At 44.3% G+C, this 19,187-nt stretch overlaps 1 protein-coding gene across 1 annotated transcript in view; it reads left to right on the forward strand.

Annotated features, from left to right (window-relative positions):
• Positions 1 to 19,187, forward strand: part of LOC118547481 (kinesin-like protein KIF28P) — a 72,140-nt gene that overhangs the window by 34,563 nt on the left and 18,390 nt on the right. Inside the window, exons 6-14 of the mRNA XM_078077882.1 lie at positions 6,434 to 6,588; positions 10,285 to 10,396; positions 11,646 to 11,713; positions 13,486 to 13,604; positions 13,808 to 13,819; positions 14,175 to 14,266; positions 15,518 to 15,608; positions 16,589 to 16,643; positions 18,068 to 18,191. Coding sequence (XP_077934008.1) covers positions 6,434 to 6,588; positions 10,285 to 10,396; positions 11,646 to 11,713; positions 13,486 to 13,604; positions 13,808 to 13,819; positions 14,175 to 14,266; positions 15,518 to 15,608; positions 16,589 to 16,643; positions 18,068 to 18,191 — 828 coding nt within the window. The remainder of the gene's footprint in view (positions 1 to 6,433; positions 6,589 to 10,284; positions 10,397 to 11,645; positions 11,714 to 13,485; positions 13,605 to 13,807; positions 13,820 to 14,174; positions 14,267 to 15,517; positions 15,609 to 16,588; positions 16,644 to 18,067; positions 18,192 to 19,187) is intronic.

Here is a 19,187-nt window from a genome sequence, read left to right on the forward strand (position 1 = left end):
AGACATAGGGTGACTGAATGGATTAAAAAAAAAAAAAAAAAGCCACAAGACCCACGTATATGCTGCCTACAGGGATTCACTTCGGACATAAAGACACATACAGACTGAAAGGGAAAAGATATTCCATGCAATTGGAAGCAAAAAAAATGCTAGGGTAGACAAACTGACTTTAAAACAAAGACTGTGGGGTGCCAGGGTGGCTCAGTTGGTTACGTATCTGCCTTTGGCTCAGGTCATGATCTCAGGGTCCTGGGATCGATATCTGCGTCAGGCTCCCTGCTCAGCAGGGAGTCTGCTGCTCCCTCTCCCCCACAACCACCTACGTGCTCTGTCTCTCTCAAATAAATAAATAAAATCTTAAAAAAATAAAACAAAGACTGTAACAAGAGACAAAGAAGAGCATTACATAATGATAAAGGGATCAATCTAACAAGAGGATATAACAACTGTAAATCTCTATGCACCCAATATAGGAGCGCCTAAATATATAAAGGCAATACTAAGAGACATAAAGGGAGAAAGTGACAGTAATATAATAATAGAAGGGGACTCTAACACCCCACTCATGTCAGTGGACAGATCATCCAGACAGAAAATCAACAGGGAAATGGTGGCTTTGAATGACACATGCGACCAGATGGACTTAACAGCTACATTCAGAACATTTCATCCTAAAGCAGCAGAATACACATTTTTCTCAAGTGTACATGGAACATTCTCCAGGATAGATTTCATGTTAGGCCACCAAACAAACCTCAATAAACATAAGGAGTGTGAAATCATATCAAGCATCTTTTCTGACCACAATGGTATGAAACTAGAAATCAATTACAAGAATAAAACTGGAAAAAAACACAAACAAGTGGATGCTAAACAACAAGCTACTCACCAACCAATGGGCCAACAAAGACGTCAGAGAGGAAATAAAATAATACATGGAGACTGGGGCGCCTGGGTGGCTCAGTCAGTGAAGCATTTGACTCTTGGTTTCAGCTAAGGTCATGATCTCAGGGTCATGAGATCAAGCCCTGTGTTGGGCTCTGTGCTCAGCAGGGAGTTTGCATGAGATTCTCTCTCTTCCTCTCCCTCCTTCCTCTCCCCACTTGCACTCTCTTTCTCCCTCCCTCTCTCTCTCAAATAAACAAACAAATAAATACCTTAAAAAATTCATGGAGACAAATGAAAATGGAAACATAATGGTTCAAAATCTTTGGGATGCAAGGGCACCTGGGTGGCTCAGTTGGTTAAGCATCTTACTCTTGTTTTTGGCCCATGTCATGATCTCAGGGCCCTGAGATCAAGCCCCGCATCAGGCTCTGCACTCACCTGGAAGTCTGCTTGTCCTTCTCCCTCTGCTCCTCCCCTGCTCATGTGCTCTCTCTCTCTCTCTGTCTCTCTCTCAAATAAATAAAATCTTTTTAAAAAGTCTTTGGGATGGAGCAAAAGCACTTCTAAGAGGGAAGTTTATAGTGACACAAGCCTACCTCAAGAAACAAGAAAAATATTAAACAACTTAACCTTATACCTAAAGGAACTAAAAAAAGAAGAACAAAAGCCAAACGTAGTAGAAGGAAGGAAATAATAAAGATCAAAGTCAAAATAAATGAAATAGAGGCTAAAAAAAAGAAAATATCTATGAAATTAAGAGCTGATTCTTTGAAAACATAAAAAAATTGATAAGCCTTTAGCCAGACTTATCAAGAAAAAAAGAGAGAATACCCATATACATAAAATCAGAAATTAAAGAGAAGTTCAACAGACATCACAGAAATACAAAGGATCAGGGCACCTGGGTGGCTCAGTCAGTTAAGCATCTGCCTTCAGCCCAGGTCATGTTCCCAGGGTCTTGGGATCAAGTCCCGCATTGGGCTCCCTGCTCAGCAGGGAGTCTGCTTCTCTCTCTACCCTTCCCCCTTCTTGTGCTCTCTTTCTCACTCTCTCTCAAATGAATAAAAAAACTTTAAAAAAAAGAAATACAAAGGATTATAAGAGACAACTACAAAAGATTATGCACCAACAAATTGGACAACCTAGAATAAATTGATAAATTCCTAAAAACAATCTTCCAAGTCTGAATCAGGAAGAAATAGAAAATCTGAACAGACCAATTACTAGTAACAAAAGTGAATTGGGAATCAAAGAACTCCCAACAAACAAAAGTACAGGACCAGATGGCTTCCCAGATGAATTCTACCAAACATTTTTTTTTTAAAAAAGATTTATTTATTTTAGAGAGAGTGAGTGTGTGCAAGCATGATTTGGGGGAGGGGCAGAGGGAGAGGGAGAGAATCTCAAGCAGACTCTCCTCCGAGCACAGAACCCAACTCAGGGCTTGATCTCACAACTCTGAGTCATGACCTGAACCGAAATCAAGAGTCAGGCACTCAACCGATGAGCCACCCAGGTATCCCTCTACCAAACATTTAAAGCAGTGTTAATATCCTTTTCAAACTATTCCAAAAATTAGGAGAGGAAAGAAAGCTTCCAAATTCACACTATGAGGCCAGCATTACCCTGATGCAAAAAATAAATAAATAAATAATTGCAGATCAATATCCCTGATGAATATAGATGCAAATGTCTTCAACAAACTAAATTCAGCAATACATTAAAAGTATCATTCCCCACAAATCAAGTGGGATTTATTGCAGAGATGCAAGGATGGTTCAATATTTGCAAATCAATCAATGTGATATACCACATTAACAAAATGAAGGCTAAAAATCACATGATTATTTTGATAGATGCAGAAAAAAGCATTTGACAAAACTTAACATATGTTCACAATGAAAAGTCTCAACAAAGTGGATTTAAGGAGAACAACTCAATGTACATAATAAAGTCCTTATGTGCCAAACCCACAGCTAGCATCATACTCAATGGTGAAAAACTAAAGGCTTTTCCTTTAAGATCAGGAACAAGGCAAGGATGTCCACTCTTGCCACTTTTATTCAACAGAGTACTGGAAGTCCTAGCCAAAGGAATCAGATAATCAGATGTGGAAAAGAATAAAAGGCATCCAAATAAGTACAAAAGAATTAAAATTTTCATTATTTGTAGGTAAGATGATACTATACATAGAATAAAGACTACCAAAAAACTATTAGAATTAATAAATGAAATCAATAAAGTTTCAGGATAAAAAATTAATACACAAAAATCTATAGACTTTTATTTCTATACATTGATACTGAACTAGCAGGAAAAGAAATTAAGAAAACAATTCCATTTACAATTCTATCAGAAAGAATAAAATACCCAGCAATAAATTTAACCAAGGAAGTAAAAGAAATGTCTTCTGACAACTATAAGACATTGATAAAAGAAACTGAAGAAGACACAAATAAATGGAAGGACATTCCATGCTCATGGATTGGAAGAACAAATACTGTTAAAATGTCTATACTATCCAAAGCAAGCTACAGATTCAATGCAATCCCCATCAAAATACCAATACTATTTTTTTTTTTAGATTTTATTTATTTATTTGAGAGAGAGAGAATGAGAGACAGAGAGCATGAGAGGGAGGAGGGTCAGAGGGAGAAGCAGACTCCCTGCCGAGCAAGGAGCCCGATGCGGGACTCAATCCTGGGACTCCAGGATCATGACCTGAGCCGAAGGCAGTCGCTTAACCAACTGAGCCACCCAGGCACCCACCAATACTATTTTTTATAGAACTAATAATCCTAAAATTTATATGGAACCACAGAAGACTCCAAATAGCCAAAGCAATCTTGAGAAAGAGGAATAAAGCTGGAGGAATTGCAATCCCAAATTTCAAACTATACTACAAAGCTACAGTAATGAAGAGTATGGTACTGGCACAAAAACAGACAATAGAGCAATGGAACAGAATAGAGAGCCCAGAAATAAACCCACACTTTTATGGTCAATTAATCTATAAAAAAAGAAGGCAAGAATATACAATGGGAGAAAAGACAATCTCTTCAATATATAGTGTTGGGAAAATTGGCCAGCTATGTGCAAAATAACAAAACTGAACCACTTTCTAATACCATACACAACAATAAATTCAAAATGATTAAAGACCAAAAGTGATAACTGAATCTACATAAAGAAAAAAGAAAACATAGGCAGTAAATGCTCAGATAGTCTTAGCAATATTTTTTTGGATATATCTCCTTAGACAAGGGAAACAAAAGCAAAAATAAACAGTTGGAACTACATCAAAATAAAAAGGTTTTGTACAGCAAAGGAACCCATCAACAAAAATGGAAAGGCAACCTACAGAATGGGAGAAGGTATTTGCAAATGACATATCCAATAAGGGGTTAGTATTCAAAATACATAAAGAATTTATACAAATCAACATCAAAATCAAAACAAGGAACAGTCTGATTTAAAAATTGGACAGAGGCTCTGAATAGACATTGTTCCAAAGACTGATACACATACATGAAAAGATGCTCAACATCACTTATCACCAGGGAAATGCAAATCAAAACCACAATGAAATATCATCTCCCACCTGTCAGAATGGCTTAAATCAAAAACACAAGAAATAACAAGTGTTGGTGAGAATGTGGAGAAAGGGGAACCCTCGTGCACTGTTGGTGGGAATGCAAACTGGTGCAGCCACTGTGGAAAACGGTACGGAGGTTCTTCAAAAAATTAAAAATAGAAATACCATGACAATCCAGTAATTCCACTGCTGAATACTTACCCAAAGAAAATGACAACACTATGTGAAAAAGATATATGCACCTCTGTATTTATTGCAGCACCATTTACCATAGCCAAGATATAAAAATAACCTAAGTGCCCACTGATACCATATGGTATATATACTCAATGGAATATTACTTAGCTTTAAAAAAGAATGAAATCTTGCCTTTCAGGACAACATGGATGGACCTAGAGGGTATTAGGCTAAGTGAAATAAGTCAGAAAAAGAAAAATACCATATGACTTCACTTGTATGTGGAATCTTAAAACACAAGGCAAATGAACAAACAGATGCAAATAGAGACTCATAAATACAGAAAGCTGGTGGTTGCCAGTGGGAGGGTTTAGAGGAATGGGTGAAATAGGTGAAGGGGATTAAGATGTATCTACTTCTAGTTAAAAAATAAGTCACAGGGATGAAAAGTACAGCATAGAGAATACAGTCAGTAATATTGTAATGACATTGTATGGAGACATTTGTTAACTCCACTCATCACGGTGAGCATTTTGTAACATATATAATTGTCAAATCACTATGTTGTACACCTGAAACTAATGTAATGTTGCATGTCAACTGTACTTCGATTAAAAGTAAAAAAAAAAAATAGGAGCCCCTGGGTGGCTCAGTTGGTTAAGCATCTGACTCCTGGTTTCGGCTCAGGTCGTGATCTCAGGGTCATGAGATCGAGCCACGGGTGGGGCTCCACACTCAGTGGGGAGTCTGCTTGAGATTCTCTCTCTCTGCCCCTCCCACCCCACTCACGCGTGCACGTGCACACTCTCTCAAATAAATACATCTTTTTTTAAAAGTAAAAGAATAAAGAACTTTATAAACTTTAAGTACTATTCAGATGATTTTACATTAGTAACATTCATAAACTTTATATATGGTTTGCCCTTTTTTAACTTGATGTTTTAGAGGCAAGGGAAGAAATCCACTGAAAAAATATGTGTAGGGATCTAGCATTACACTCTGCGTATTAGTGTCAGTAATGATATTAACACCTGTTACTCTATGCTGGGCATGGTGAGAACCATTACTTCTCTTATCTCTTACCCTCCTAACACCGCAATAATATGCTGTGATCCCTGTTTTTCAACTAAGACAGTTGCAATTCTGAAAAGCTAGTTCTCACAGTCATGTAACCAGCAAGGGGATCTGTCACATTCTAAAATCTACGTTCTTTTCCCCTCCCTGCATGACCACACTGTTCCAAACATTTCCTTATTTTGCAGATTTCCCAGTATTTTCTACTTAAAACGTTTGATCACAGAAATACTAGAGCAGTAATTGGTACCTAATATACCACTGGAAATAGCTTTGCAAAATTGAGAAGGAGCAACTGAGACATTTGGGCCTGATGATGTATTAATGTGAAATGTCATTGTAAAGAAGATGGCCTTTTTTGAGAGAGAGAGAGAGAGAGAGGAGAGGAGAGTGAGCAGGGGTGGAGGGTCAGAGGTAGAGAGAGAGAATCTTAAGCAGGCTCCTTCACCAGCAGGTAGTCTGACATAGGGCTGGATCTCACAACTCTGAGATCATGATCTGAGCCGAAACCAAGAATCGGGTGCTTAACCGACTGAGCCACCCAGGTGGTCCGAAGGTAGCCTTTTAATTTGTAAATTTTAATATATAATTTTGAGTGTGATGTACAGTTAGAAAAAATGTTTTAAAGTGTGAACTAGATTGACTTTATATGTAGCCTGCTACCACTCTAATAGCATGACTTGTGGCGATTTCCTATAGGTTTTCCCAGACAGCGACCTCACCAAGCACTCCAGTATTAATTTGGTGGATTTAGCAGGAAGTGAAAGGCAGAAATCTTCAGGATCTGAAGGAGACAGACTGAAGGAAGGATCACGAGTTAACTTAAGTTTAACCAATTTAGGAAATGTTATCAGGTAAATAATCGGTGCATGGGTATTTATTTCTGCCGTAAAAATGGCCTCAGAAATTTTTAAAAAATCAGATTAATCATAGCCCTTGGTTCATGACCCACTCATGAATTCATTGGCTCATACCTGGTCCTCCTATATATTTTATTTTAAACTTATTGCTTTTTAATAAAACTAAAAACACCAGTAAATTCACCACCCAACCCAAGAAATAGTTGGTATTTCTGTGCTATGCTCCCCTTGGAGGTAGCCACCATCTTGAATTTTGCTTATCCCCTCTCTGTCCCTTGCTCCCTTTCTTTTTTCACCCATTCTTATTTTATCACTTGTGAATATTATTAGTTAGTGGCACTCATTTTTGAAATGTACAAAAAGGGTAAAATATTATACTATCTTTAGGATCTTGTTCTTTTTTAAGTGATCAAAGTATAAATTATATAAAGTACACAAATCTTAAATGTTCAGCTTGGTGAATTTTTATATGTATATATCTATGTAATTACCACCCAGCTCAAGATATAGAACATTTCCAAAACCCAGAAAGCTCCCTTGTACCCTCCTCCTAGCTTTTACACCCACCAAAAGAAGTTGACCTTTGCCACTAGAAATTGGTTTTGCCTAACTGTATTGATTTTCATCTAAATGACTGTATCTATGAGACTAAGCCATGTTTCTCATGTAATGTATCAGCTCTTTTTCATTGCTATGTAGGATTCCATTGTAGAAAATATACCACAATTCATTTATCCATTCTCTTATTGATGGACATTTCGTTTGTATCCAGGTTTTGACTATGAATAATGTTGCTATGTTGCTATGAACATTCTTGTACATATGCTTTGGGGAAAACAATTTCTCATTCCCCTCAAGGATACACCCAGGAGTGGAATTGTTGGGATTGGCTTTTTGATCCAACATTATTAACAATATGTATCCATGTTATGTGTGGCTTTGGTTAATCTGCCCTCTCTTCTGTCACTAAACATTGTGTTTATGAGATCCCCTGTTGTAGTAGAAGTTGTTACTTCTTTTTCATTATGATGTAGTGGGGAATTCCATTGTGGGCATATGCCACAATTTATTCATTTGTTCTCCTGTTGGATTGGCATTTTGGTTGTTTCCAGGTTTTGGTTATTTGCTATTATAAACAGTGCTATTATGAACATTCTTGTACAAATCACTGGGTATCACTATATTAAAGTTTCTCTTGAGTATAGACAAAGGACTGAAATTGTTGAATTATTTGTAAGGTGTATGCAATACCTATTTTTTTGGCAATACCTAACTTTTGACAGTGGGGACAAATTATTTTCCAAGCGTTTGAGCCAATTTATACTCTCAGCAGCAATAAATATCCCATTGATCCACATCTTTTCTAAGGCTTAGTATTGTCACATTTCTTGATATTTACTAATTAAATGGTCTTGCTATGGTCTTGATATTCCTGGTTACTAGAAATTTTGAGCATCTTACCATGGTCTTGATATTCCTGGTTATTAGCAAGTTTGAGCATCATTTGATACATTTACTGGCAATATGTCTCCTCTCAAAATACCTGTTATGTTTTGCCTCAGTCTATTCAGTTACTGTCTTTTTATTGACTTTTAGGTGTTCTTTACATATTTTGTATTACTCTTTCCTCAGGTATATAATAAATATCTTCTCCCAGCAGGTAGCTTGTCTTTTCACTTTAAGGTATCTATTGATGAGCAGAAATCATGGTAATGGTTTTTGTTTTGCATTTCTTGTGTCTTGTTTAAGGAAAGTAGAATCCAAAAGTTATCTCCCTACATTTCACTTAATTTCCTATCCATCTGGAGTTGACGTCTGTGTGTAGTGTAGGGTAGGCGTCCTTTTCATTATTTTTTCCTTATAGATTACCAATTTTTCCAGTTACACTTGTTGAATAGTCTCTCCTTTCCACAGTGGATTTTCTGCGCTACCTCTGTCATAGACCAAAATTCAATATATTTGACTTTCAACTGGTCAAAGTCTAAATATTAATAAATGCTTAAATAATACAAGGATCTCCATCCTACATTTGTAATTGTTGATATGTATGTTAATTCTATTCTTCTTTAACCCCAAAGACATTATTATTTCTATTTTACACAGTGTTCATTTTTCTTTTTAAAGATTTTATTTATTTATTTGACAGAGAGAGAGATAGCGAGAGAGGGAACACAAGCAGGGGGAATGGGAGAGGGAGAAGCAGGCCTCCTGTGGAGCAGGGAGCCCGATGTGGGGCTCGATCCCAGGACCCTGGGATCATGACCTGAGCCGAAGGCAGATGCTTAACGACTGAGCCACCCAGGCGCCCCCACAGTGTTCATTTTTTTAAATTATTCACTCCTTCTTGAACCTCAGAGCTGCTAAGATCAGTTTCCTCCTGGTGGAAATATATTCTATAGAATTTCCTTCAGTGATCACTTGCTGATGGCAAATTCTGCTTTTGTTCGGTTGAAATGTATTTATTTCACCTCATTCTTGAAAGGTAATTTTGCTGGGTATATAATTCCAGATGTGTAGAATTTTCTTTCAACTCATTATGGTTACAGTCTCCTGTTTTCTGCCAGTGGTCTAATTGCTATTTCCTTGAGGATAATCTATCTTTCCCCCTCGCTGCTTTTAAACTCTTTTGTTTTGATTTTCTCCAATTTCATTGTGTTGCATTTGAGTGTGAATTTATTTATTCTGCTTGGAATTCCCTGGCCCCCAAAGCTCTGTAGATTAGTGATTTTCATCAGGACTGGAAAGTTCTCAGCCATTACTTCTCATGTACTGTCTGTGCCCATTTATTTTCTCTCTTCTCTTCTGGAACTTCAATTAAACCATTTAAATATTCTCACACTGTCCTCCATGATTCTTAACCTTCCTCGCTTGTTTCCCGTCTCGTGTCTCCAGGCTGCAATCTCATTAATCTCTTCTGAACTATCTAGTTCACTAATTCCAATTACAGCAGTGTCTAACTTGCTGTTAAACCTGTCCATTGTATTTTTCGTTTCAATTACTGTATTTCTTTCTTTCTAGAAGATCATTTTGTCTCTTTTCCAAACCTGCTAGATTAACTCTATAAATTCCTTGTCATTGTTTGTGATCATAATTTCCCATCGATGGGATTGCCTCCCTCCTCCTCCCTGCTCCGGTCAGTGACAACACCACTGTGTTTGCGGTCCCCTGGAGTTGGGTGGGGATTGGCCCATTTGCTTATTCATGCTTTCTCTGGTGCCTTGTCATATGGGGTCCTAACTTTATGGGCTCTTCTGAAAGCAGTAGGAGAGAAAAGCAAGAAGAGGACTTAAACCTACTCCCCATTCTCCCCTACTCCACCGCTAGCTGGCTGCCCTCTTCCTCAGATTGAACTCTTCTTTATACACAGATTTACAATAGCCTGCAGGCTCCCCGGGTTTTCCTCACATGATTAAGCATGTTTGTTCCTCAGATCTAAGCTTCCCTCTGTCTGTCATGGTCTCTCCAGGGTTGAGGGCAGGGAGGGAGCCTGTGGCCCATGTGGGTAGCCGTCTTGCTGCAGCATCCTCGCACAGAAGGTGTCTCAACTAATTGATATTAGTTAGAGTCATGCCTCGGGTTTATGGGGTCAACGAGGGGATGGGTGGGGTGTTTCTGACTTATTCCCAGGGAGGCAGATTTCTTCTTGACATATTTTTTTATCTGTTGTTTTGTATTTTCTTTTTCATTCAGTGCTCTGGCTGATGCAGCCACGGGGAAGAGAGTCTTGCATGTTCCCTACAGAGATTCTGTTCTGACCAAACTGCTCCAGCCAGCTCTGGGCGGGAACAGCAGAACGACTTTGGTAAAGTGATTCTCTTACAGCATGTGACACCAATTTAGCTGTTGCTGTTGTTGTCGCTGTTACTGTTACAATTATGCTTAGTGTACTATGATGTCACACTTTGCATTTATGTAGCGCATTCTTACCTAGCTCGTGACTCCTGGAACTCTTTCTATTACAATGTTCAAATATTGTTCATTTTCGTTTTTTATTTATTCTTTTCTGTAGTGTTCAGGCTCTCTACAAGGAACATACTATTATTATCAGGAAAAAACATCAGATTTTTCAAATCACACTGATAAGGTCATACTATTCTAAATCAGGGGTCATTCAGGGCAAGACTGGAAATCAGTTTGACCATGTGTGAGACACAAGGCAGGTGTTTAACCTGGAGAGGAGCTGAACTGTGTCACCCTAGCAAAGACTCCAGACTCTTACTACTGAAGGTTTGCCAAGTGGGTACAATGTAGAATGTGTTAAAATCAGGATTCTGTGCTCTTTGGCTTCAGGTGTGGGAAGGAACAAAGCCGGGCAAACTCTGCCTGCCTCCTGCTTGCTGTCCTGATTGGGAGAGAAATGCTCACTGCCTGGCCTGTTCTGTGCATGCTCTCCCAAATTCACAGAAGACATCCTTGTTCTCTATCGCCGAATCTTGCCTACGCATTTAAAAATATTTCAAAGTTCTTCTGGTTGTCTGTTTGCCCGTGGGCCACAGTGGGCACATCCCCCAAGAACCTGGACTAAAAAAGGGCCCATAAGATGCTCAGAATGTTAGACTACAAAGTCAAGTGTAACAGGTCTGCAGGGCAAGGCCCTGACTTGGGCGCTACGACGCTTTAAGAGAGAAAGATGTGGTTTGGGAGGAAGTTGGGGGTCACTTAAAAGAGTATCTCTGCAAAGCCAACATCCAAGTGCCAGATCCTCTGTGGCTCCAATCCTATTTCCGGCACAGTTATCTTAACACCTCCTTTGTTTTATTTCTAAAGTGGATATGCTAACAGTATTCCCTTGAAAGTGTTGTTGTGTGTGTTGTGAATTTGTGTCGTGTGTTTGTGTTGTGTATCTGAGGTGTCTGTGAGCTGTGTGTGTCGTGTGTGTGGGGGTATATGTGGGGTCAGCATATGCTATAAATGTGTCACGTGCGTTTTCCGACTTGTAAAGCTTGAACAATACTGTAAATTACAAGATATTCTATGAACATTAGCTGTACAATATCTACAACAAAAAAACCCTCTAAAATCACACAAGCTGAAAGGGCTATTTTTTACAGATAGCAGCCATAAGCCCCGCTGACATCTGCTATGAAGAAACTTTGTCCACATTAAGATACGCTGAAAGGTACGGGTATGAATATTTACTATCCCTAGTAGCTCTCGGTTCTAAATCTGCCAGATTCTTCTGGTATCCTCTACCCTATGGGTTGGCAGTTGGGAAAGAGGTGCGGGAGGAGACAAGACAGAATGCTTCCTGGGAACTGGGGCCCTCCTGAGCCTGTCACTCGGTCGCTCCAGCTCTGCATGGGAAAGACACCGGGGGTGCAAACCGATGGGGAAGGGCTTGCCAATCCCCCGATGTGATTGGCATTGTCCTCCCTGTATTTTCCTGCCAAATAGCATGGCCATTCATACATTTCTTCCCTTGTCACATGGCCCACGGGGAGCGCGGAGTGGCAGGCAGAGGACTTTTATGCTAATAATGTGGGAGGCAACTCCCCGGGCTGGCACCCACTTTCCCGCTCCGCAGCTTTCCCCCCAGGCTCATTCTCATTTCTCCAGGCCCCACGCATACAGATCATACTCTCGGAGTAGGCCTGGCGGTCATCGGCATCTCCTCCCGGGGAGGGTTCATCATCGCCAGTTTCCTTCTGTCCAATGGGGCTGGGAAGCAAGTCTACACACTTAGCCTGGGGAGGAGGCTGCAGCCCAGACAGGTTCCTGATTTTCAAGGCAGGTATCTGGATCCTGCTTCTCCGGACCCTTTTAAGAAAGATGAGGGTACGGGGTGAGGGATACTCTAAGGAGGGTAGAAGCCACAGGCTGCCACCCCTCCTCCTTTCCTTTATGTGGCGGACATTGAGAATCTACCACTGAGACCCACCTATCGGGTTCAGATGGGACCTTGGGATTCTGGGCCTCCCCAGCCCTCAGCTGCATCCCATATGGAGGGAGGTGATTTCTCATCAGAGTTGGGGTGAAGAACACAGGCGATCAGGCACGAACTGTGCCAGACACATGGCAGATGCTCCAAACCATAGCTGTTACTGCGCCACCAAGTAGTGGCCGCTCGTCGGGGGCTTCCCTGTGGCCTGGGCTCAGGGAGGGAACCTTGCATTTCAAGGACACAGACTAGTGTCCTCCTGCCTCGTGCAGCCTCAAGACCGTGTTACATCATTAGACATTCCTTCCAGCATCTGCACCACAAGCTCAGATCTTTGGGTCAATTTTGTCTCTCTGCTTACCAGGTGCAAATCTGCTGCCAGCAGATTTCACGTGAGAGACTATGTGATGCAGAGGAAGGAGAAAACAGTAGCCAAAAGTCCCGGGCTCTGAGCCCGGATGTGCCACGGGCTGTGTGACTTGGGCGCCAAGCCTTGGAGATCCTCTCCTCCTCAGTGAAAGGAGTAAGGTGGCCAGAGTTAGTAAATAAAAACACAGGATCCCCAGTTAAGCTCAAATTTCAGATGCAGAGCAAGTCAGTGTGTTAGTGTAAGTATGTCCCATGCAATACACTAGAGGCAGTGAAAAAGTTAACCCCCAGGACCCCCACCCGTCTGGGGCACGTGCAGAGCAGCGTGGACAGCCTCCAGGGTTGAGTTAGGACAGTTGCAGCCGCCCTGACTGTGTAGACTCTTCCACTAGTGGAGTCAGCCCAGTCGGCCAAGTGCATTCAGGACCCAGGACGTGTCAGGGCCGGGCTGTGGGCCCGGCTGAGCTGCTCATGTTTATTTGAGCGGGTGGACATCACTCAAGTTCCTTCTGGCCTTAACGATTCACTGGAACCCAACACAGTGGAACCAGCTGGGCTGAAAGGCTCCTGTTCCGCCAGTTGCCGGCCAGTGCTCTGCAAAGGGGCCCAGGGCCTGAGTGTGTGTTCATGTTTGCACATGGAAGGGCTAAAAAGATCCAGAACAAAGCCGTGGTCAACACCTCGACGCTGATGAGAGAGTCAAAGGCAGAGAACAACAAAGTACTGCTCACACGTGGAAATTCCAGGATGGCAGGTAAACTGAGTCTGGAGTCAGTGCCCGGTCCAGGTCAGGCTGGGAGCAGGATGGAGGGAGGGACCGGCTGCAGCCTCAGCATGAGGCTTGGTCGGGGGGCGGCGAACACCTGCCTGGAATCGCTGGAGCCCTAGCCCAGGCCAGGGCAGCCTCTAGGAACATTTTGGCCCTGGCCTCGGAAAAGCACACTTTATTTTGAGGTAAACGCAGAGTCGCATGCAGTTGTAAGAAATAACGGCCCTGCCCGTCCTGGAGAGTCATTTTCAGTCTCATTTTTATTGCCATTTTTATTCCGAAGTCATGGTTTCTACCGAGACTACACTTTCCTTCCCAGAATTGCACGGCGGCCATCTGTCGTTTATTCTACTAATGGTCTCATGCAGTTAAATGATGTTCAACTCTCCAGAAACCTTAGTGGCAGCACCCCGACCTCACCATTAATCCCTGGGGGCAGCAGAAGAGCTCACGATGCCTCAGCTGGTTATTAGTTATTCTGCTCCTCCCCCTTGACATTGCACACCTGTTGCTGAAAATGCCTCCCCCTTCCAGAGCGGCTGGCCTACCCGCTGGCAGAACCAGGGCCCAGACCACAGACTGGCCAGCCGACCTGGGCGCACCAGCTGGAGCAGGCTCGGGAGGAGTGGCATCAGCAGTATCTGGCCATCACCCAGGTGAGCCTCACTGCCTCCACCTGCAGAGGCCGGGCCCCACGGGGAGCTGCGGCCAGGTGGATTATGGGAGTGGCTTCTGTTTTCAGTGAACATGTAGTATGGGAGATGTGACAATGACTTACATTAATGCTATTGGCAGGGACAAGAGGGAAGGAAGCCAAGAGGCTTGATGAGTGAGGCTGAGGGTAGATTCGAGGCTGTTGATAATTACCATTCAGGGAGAATTTGAGGACTACGACAAACTGTCTTGTGGGGACATATTGTGCCTACCCTGTCATTCACTGGCAGTATCAGATCCTAAATGGGCTGCGATGTGAATTTCGTACGTGGGTCAGGGAGATGCCCTCTTGGTCCCCCATCCACAGCACACTCCCGCCATGACCTGGCCCCCTAAAGCCACAGGTTCTGCATGAACCCCAAGTCAGGGGCCAGATGTGGAGCACTTTGGGAGTGGTGGCGGAGGTCCAGCCGGGCTTCTGAAAGGCTCGTGAAGCCTGGAAGAGGGGTGAGCCTCAGGCCAGGGGAGCCTAGTGCAGGCAGGGTCTGCAGCACCAGGAGGCCAGGCCGAGTTAGGGCCCAAGGATTCTAGAGGTGTGGACAGTAACAACGGCAAAGCTTCTTACCCTCCTTACTCTTTATCAGAATTCCAAGATTTAAAAGCTTTCCTTGTGCCTGCACCATACAGTCTGGTTCTCATTGACTATTGATCCTCTAGAAGTCCAAGACCAATCTGTACTATACTCAGGGATGAAACACGTTCAGGTGACCAAGAGAGAGTCCTACAGCGTGTCCCATTTTGTCATCAATGTCTGATGACCAGTGAGCTCGCCAGCAGGACGGGGGAGCATGAGATGTAGGGGAGAAGGCTTAGTGGAGGCCCAGGGAAGGATGAGCCAGGTGAGGCACTGGCCTGGGGCGTCGGGATGGCGGGGGACTCGGGGGGAAAGTAGAAGTCAGGGTGGAAGGGGTCGATGCAGGGCAGCCAGGAAGCGGGAACAGAGTTGGAGACGGGCTACACTTTGCAACACTCCTGTCCAGATAAACTCAGGCCCCCGATGGCCGACCTGCCAAAGGGGCTCACCCCTGCTCAGTCGAGCCCCCAGCCCCACTCAGCCTTCCTCGTCCGGGTTCGCTTTACTGGGCGATTTGACAGGATGTATAGACAAATGGCTTTGGTGCGAAGTGGATAGGACAGGAATGCTGCTCTCTCCTGAGCGTGCAGGCCCTAGGACCTCTCCATGTCTCCTCCAGGAGCGGCAGATGACCGAGACCTTCCCTCACCTTCTCAACGTCAATGAGGACCCACAGCTCACGGGTGTTCTCAAGTACTTCATTCAGGCTGGTACTCACCCCTCTTGATTCACTCTGCACCTGCCCCTGCTTCTTGCTTCACAAGCATGTTTCTGGTTCTTTTGAATCTCTGTTTTTGTGGTAAATATACGTAACATAGAGTTCACCATGCTGACTATTTTTAAGTATACAGTTCAGGGACATTAGTGTGTTCACAGTGCTATGCAACCATCACCCCGATCCATCTCCAGAACCTTCCTTCTTCCCAAACTGAAACTCTGTCCCAATTCAACAATAACCCCCTGCCCTTGCCAGTATCAGATCGTAAGTGGGCTGCACTTACGACTATTCTAGGCACCCCATATAATTGGAATCGTACAATATCTGTCCTTTTGTGACTAGCATGTTTCACTGAGCATAATGTCCTCAAGGTTCATTTATGTTGTAGCAGGTGTCAGATCTCCTTCCTTCCTTTTTAAGGCTGAATAATAGTCTATTATATGTGTATGCCACATTTTTTTTATCTATTCAAACTTTGGAAAATGGCATCGGTATTATAGTAACATCTGGCTTTCTGCACCCTGGCCTTACACACACCCCCGGACAGGAGAGGGTTCATGCGGGATGGAAGTGGGGGGCAGCCCCCCAGGAGGGCCGGTGTTGTGCTCTGGGCCTTGTCTGGGGGTCAGTGACAGGACTGAAACAGAGCTTCACAGACCAGGACCTTCCCCGTGGCCAGGCTTCATTGCATCTCCCAAGGCCCAGACGAAACAGTTTCTTCCTCCAGAATTCCCACCAATAAGGTGGAATTTGAAAAAAGTTAGGAATCCCACCAGAACAGCGCAGAACGTAAAACAATTATCCCTAAGGCAGGGTGGTGTCCAAGGACTTATTACTGAAAATCCTAGCAGCAAAATCCCCTCGCACGATCCTCTTGGAGACAAAATAGCACTGCCCAAACGTGAGACATGATCCCTGTCCAGGTCAAATCCTGACAAACTTTGAAGACCAATTATCCCAATTCTTTTCAAGGTTTGTGTGACGCTGGTCGGGCTGCGTCAAATGCCATCCTTCTTCAAGGTTTAGGGTAAGTCTACACGAACCATCTTTGTCCAGCATGCATGAGCTGTGACCAGTCAGTCAGCCCACGGGAGAATCTCAGTGTTTGTCTGGTTGTCGCCGGGCCAGGCCACAAAGCCTGCTGGACAACCCGGAACAAGAAAGTACCAGACTGTCCTCAGGATCCACTCCAGGGCTTAGGGAAGAAAGCCTTGGAAGGGCTTTCAAGCTCTCACTGGAATCCCTCCTGCTGCGCCCACCTTGTCTCCTTGGCTCCGATGTGGGGAGAAAGGGGAAGGCCAGTGGCTAGACACTGTATGAGAATTTAGCACACGGGGACATAAGTAGATGAGGCCAAAGAGTGAAAAGAGAGCCCACAAGTGGTTCACGTCTTTCGTGGTCTTAACCACCGAAGCAACAGCATCCTCAGATCTCTGTGCTCAGAGCCCTCCCTCACCAACTGGACTAAGATGAAGCCCAGCCTCTGAGGTGATTCCCCCCTATGAAGGGAGGCCCCCATGAACTCACAGCTGTCCCATACCTCTGTGGCCTGCCCACAGATTTCCAGCCAGGAGGCTCAATCAGCTCATACAGAGGCTTGACCGACCCATCCCCCTGATGTAACTTAGCCCTCCTGAGCTAAAGTGCAGGGAGAGGAGGGGAGGGGGCCTGTGCTGACCCTGCCCCACCAGCCTCTAGGTCCCTTCTCCTGACTCGTCCTGGGGACCCCCCTCCTCTCCCTTTCCAGACCACTCCCTGTGGGGACCCTACACAGATCTGTAAATGGCTGAACTCAAGAGGAGCTGAGGTTAAAACCTTTCCCACAGCATCCCTGGGCACCAAGCAAACAAACAGTATGGATGGACATGTGTCTCGACACTCAGAACATTCCATGACAGCCAAGGAGTCGAGGAACATTCTAGAAGAGTTAAGAAGCTGGTCATTCAGGGCACACAGATAATGTCTAGGGGGCAGCCAATTTCTGACACCTCTGACATCGATCCCCCAAATCTTTAGCGTATAAAGTCTGGATTTATATAATAAGACCCAGAAATGGATCTAAACTTCTCTGTGGTATGGACACTATTATCAGTCATTAGTAGCCGCCTGCCCCGGCATCCCTTTGGAAACAGCTTTGCTTTTCATTCCCCCCCGCCCCTCAATCCTGCTGGCCTGTGAGTTCTTGAGGACTCTAGCCATGACCCAGCCGGTCCGGGCTCCTTGTGGCTCTCAGCCCTCAGCCCGTGTGCTTCTGTTGGTAAAGGAATTGCTTTGTTGTCCTTCTGCACCTGCTTCTCCCCCTGCAGCCCCGGGAGCTACAGCCCCAGACTGCTTCCTGCCACTCGGCGGCCGCGGGAGGTCTTACTGAAGCAGGAGAAAGGGCAAACAATCAGAACTGTTCGCTAGAGTCATCATTATTGTGGCTCCTTAGACAAACTCTTGTCCTTCTAGAATTTCAGATAAACACGCTTCCTTCACCAATCTGGATGGGAAAGTGACAGTCACGCCACACAGCAAATGCAAAGTTGTCGTTAATGGGGTGCCCATCGTGACCAAGACGAAGCTGCAGCACCTGGTGAACTTTCCCGCCTGGTCACAGAATTCCCTAAGCCCAACCCGAGAGCTAGGATGGGGGTCCTCGACAGGCGCCAACCACCCCGTGTCCTTCTGCTACGGTCACGACAGACACGGTCACAGCCTGGGGTTGGGAGATCTGATATTAACTCGCTGTGTGTTCTTGGGCAAGTCACTTCACACATCTACAAAACAGAGAGGCGTGAACTAGAAGTTCACCAAGACCCTTTCCAGCTCTAATGTTTTGTGATAGCTTAGACTTCTTTAAAAACCTGCCACAGGGAGAGACTGTAGCACCTCGAAGAGCCTGGGCTCCCCATCTCCTCCCCATGCCCCCGCCTGAGTCCTCAGCACCATAGGGCCCAATCCCCTCTTCAACACATTCCCCACACTGTAGCCACAGAGAACCTTCTAGACAAGCTCTTTGGGGTAGACCCCGCCCTCCTGGAAATCCTCAGTGACCACACCTGTGTGAGTGGCCCCATCGCTCCGCCTCCTCCAGCCTCACTGCTCCGCACGAAGGTCACACTGACCTTCTCTTGATTGTTCAAAACATCCCAGGCTCTGTTCAGCAGCAGTCTTCTCTGCCTTGGTGAAACTTACCACCCCTGACGTCTTAGCTTAAATAGTGCACCTCGGGAGAGGATTGCTCGGATCCCCAGTACATATTAGGTCCCTCGTCCCTTCTGCAGAAGCACACCCTTTCATTCAGGCATCTCTCTCAGGCTATTACACTATTTGTCTATAAAGTCCTAGAGGGGAGGGCCCAGGTCTGTTTGGTCCCCACTGGGATTCCTGAGTCAGAGCTCGATGTGGGATACCGAAGAAAAAATGAAAGCATACACACAAAAGCAAGATGCCAACCTCTTCCTCCCTGTTCATGGGTCTCTTCCCTGTCTGGGGAACTCGTGAAGGTCTTGTGATTTAACACAGTCGGACTGGGCATGGGACCTTGGCCTCCCCTGGGGCAGGCTGATCCCACACCTCTGGCCTCCAT

The sequence above is a fragment of the Halichoerus grypus genome, chromosome 7 (genome assembly GCF_964656455.1).
Source record: "Halichoerus grypus chromosome 7, mHalGry1.hap1.1, whole genome shotgun sequence".
NCBI lineage: Eukaryota > Metazoa > Chordata > Mammalia > Carnivora > Phocidae > Halichoerus > Halichoerus grypus.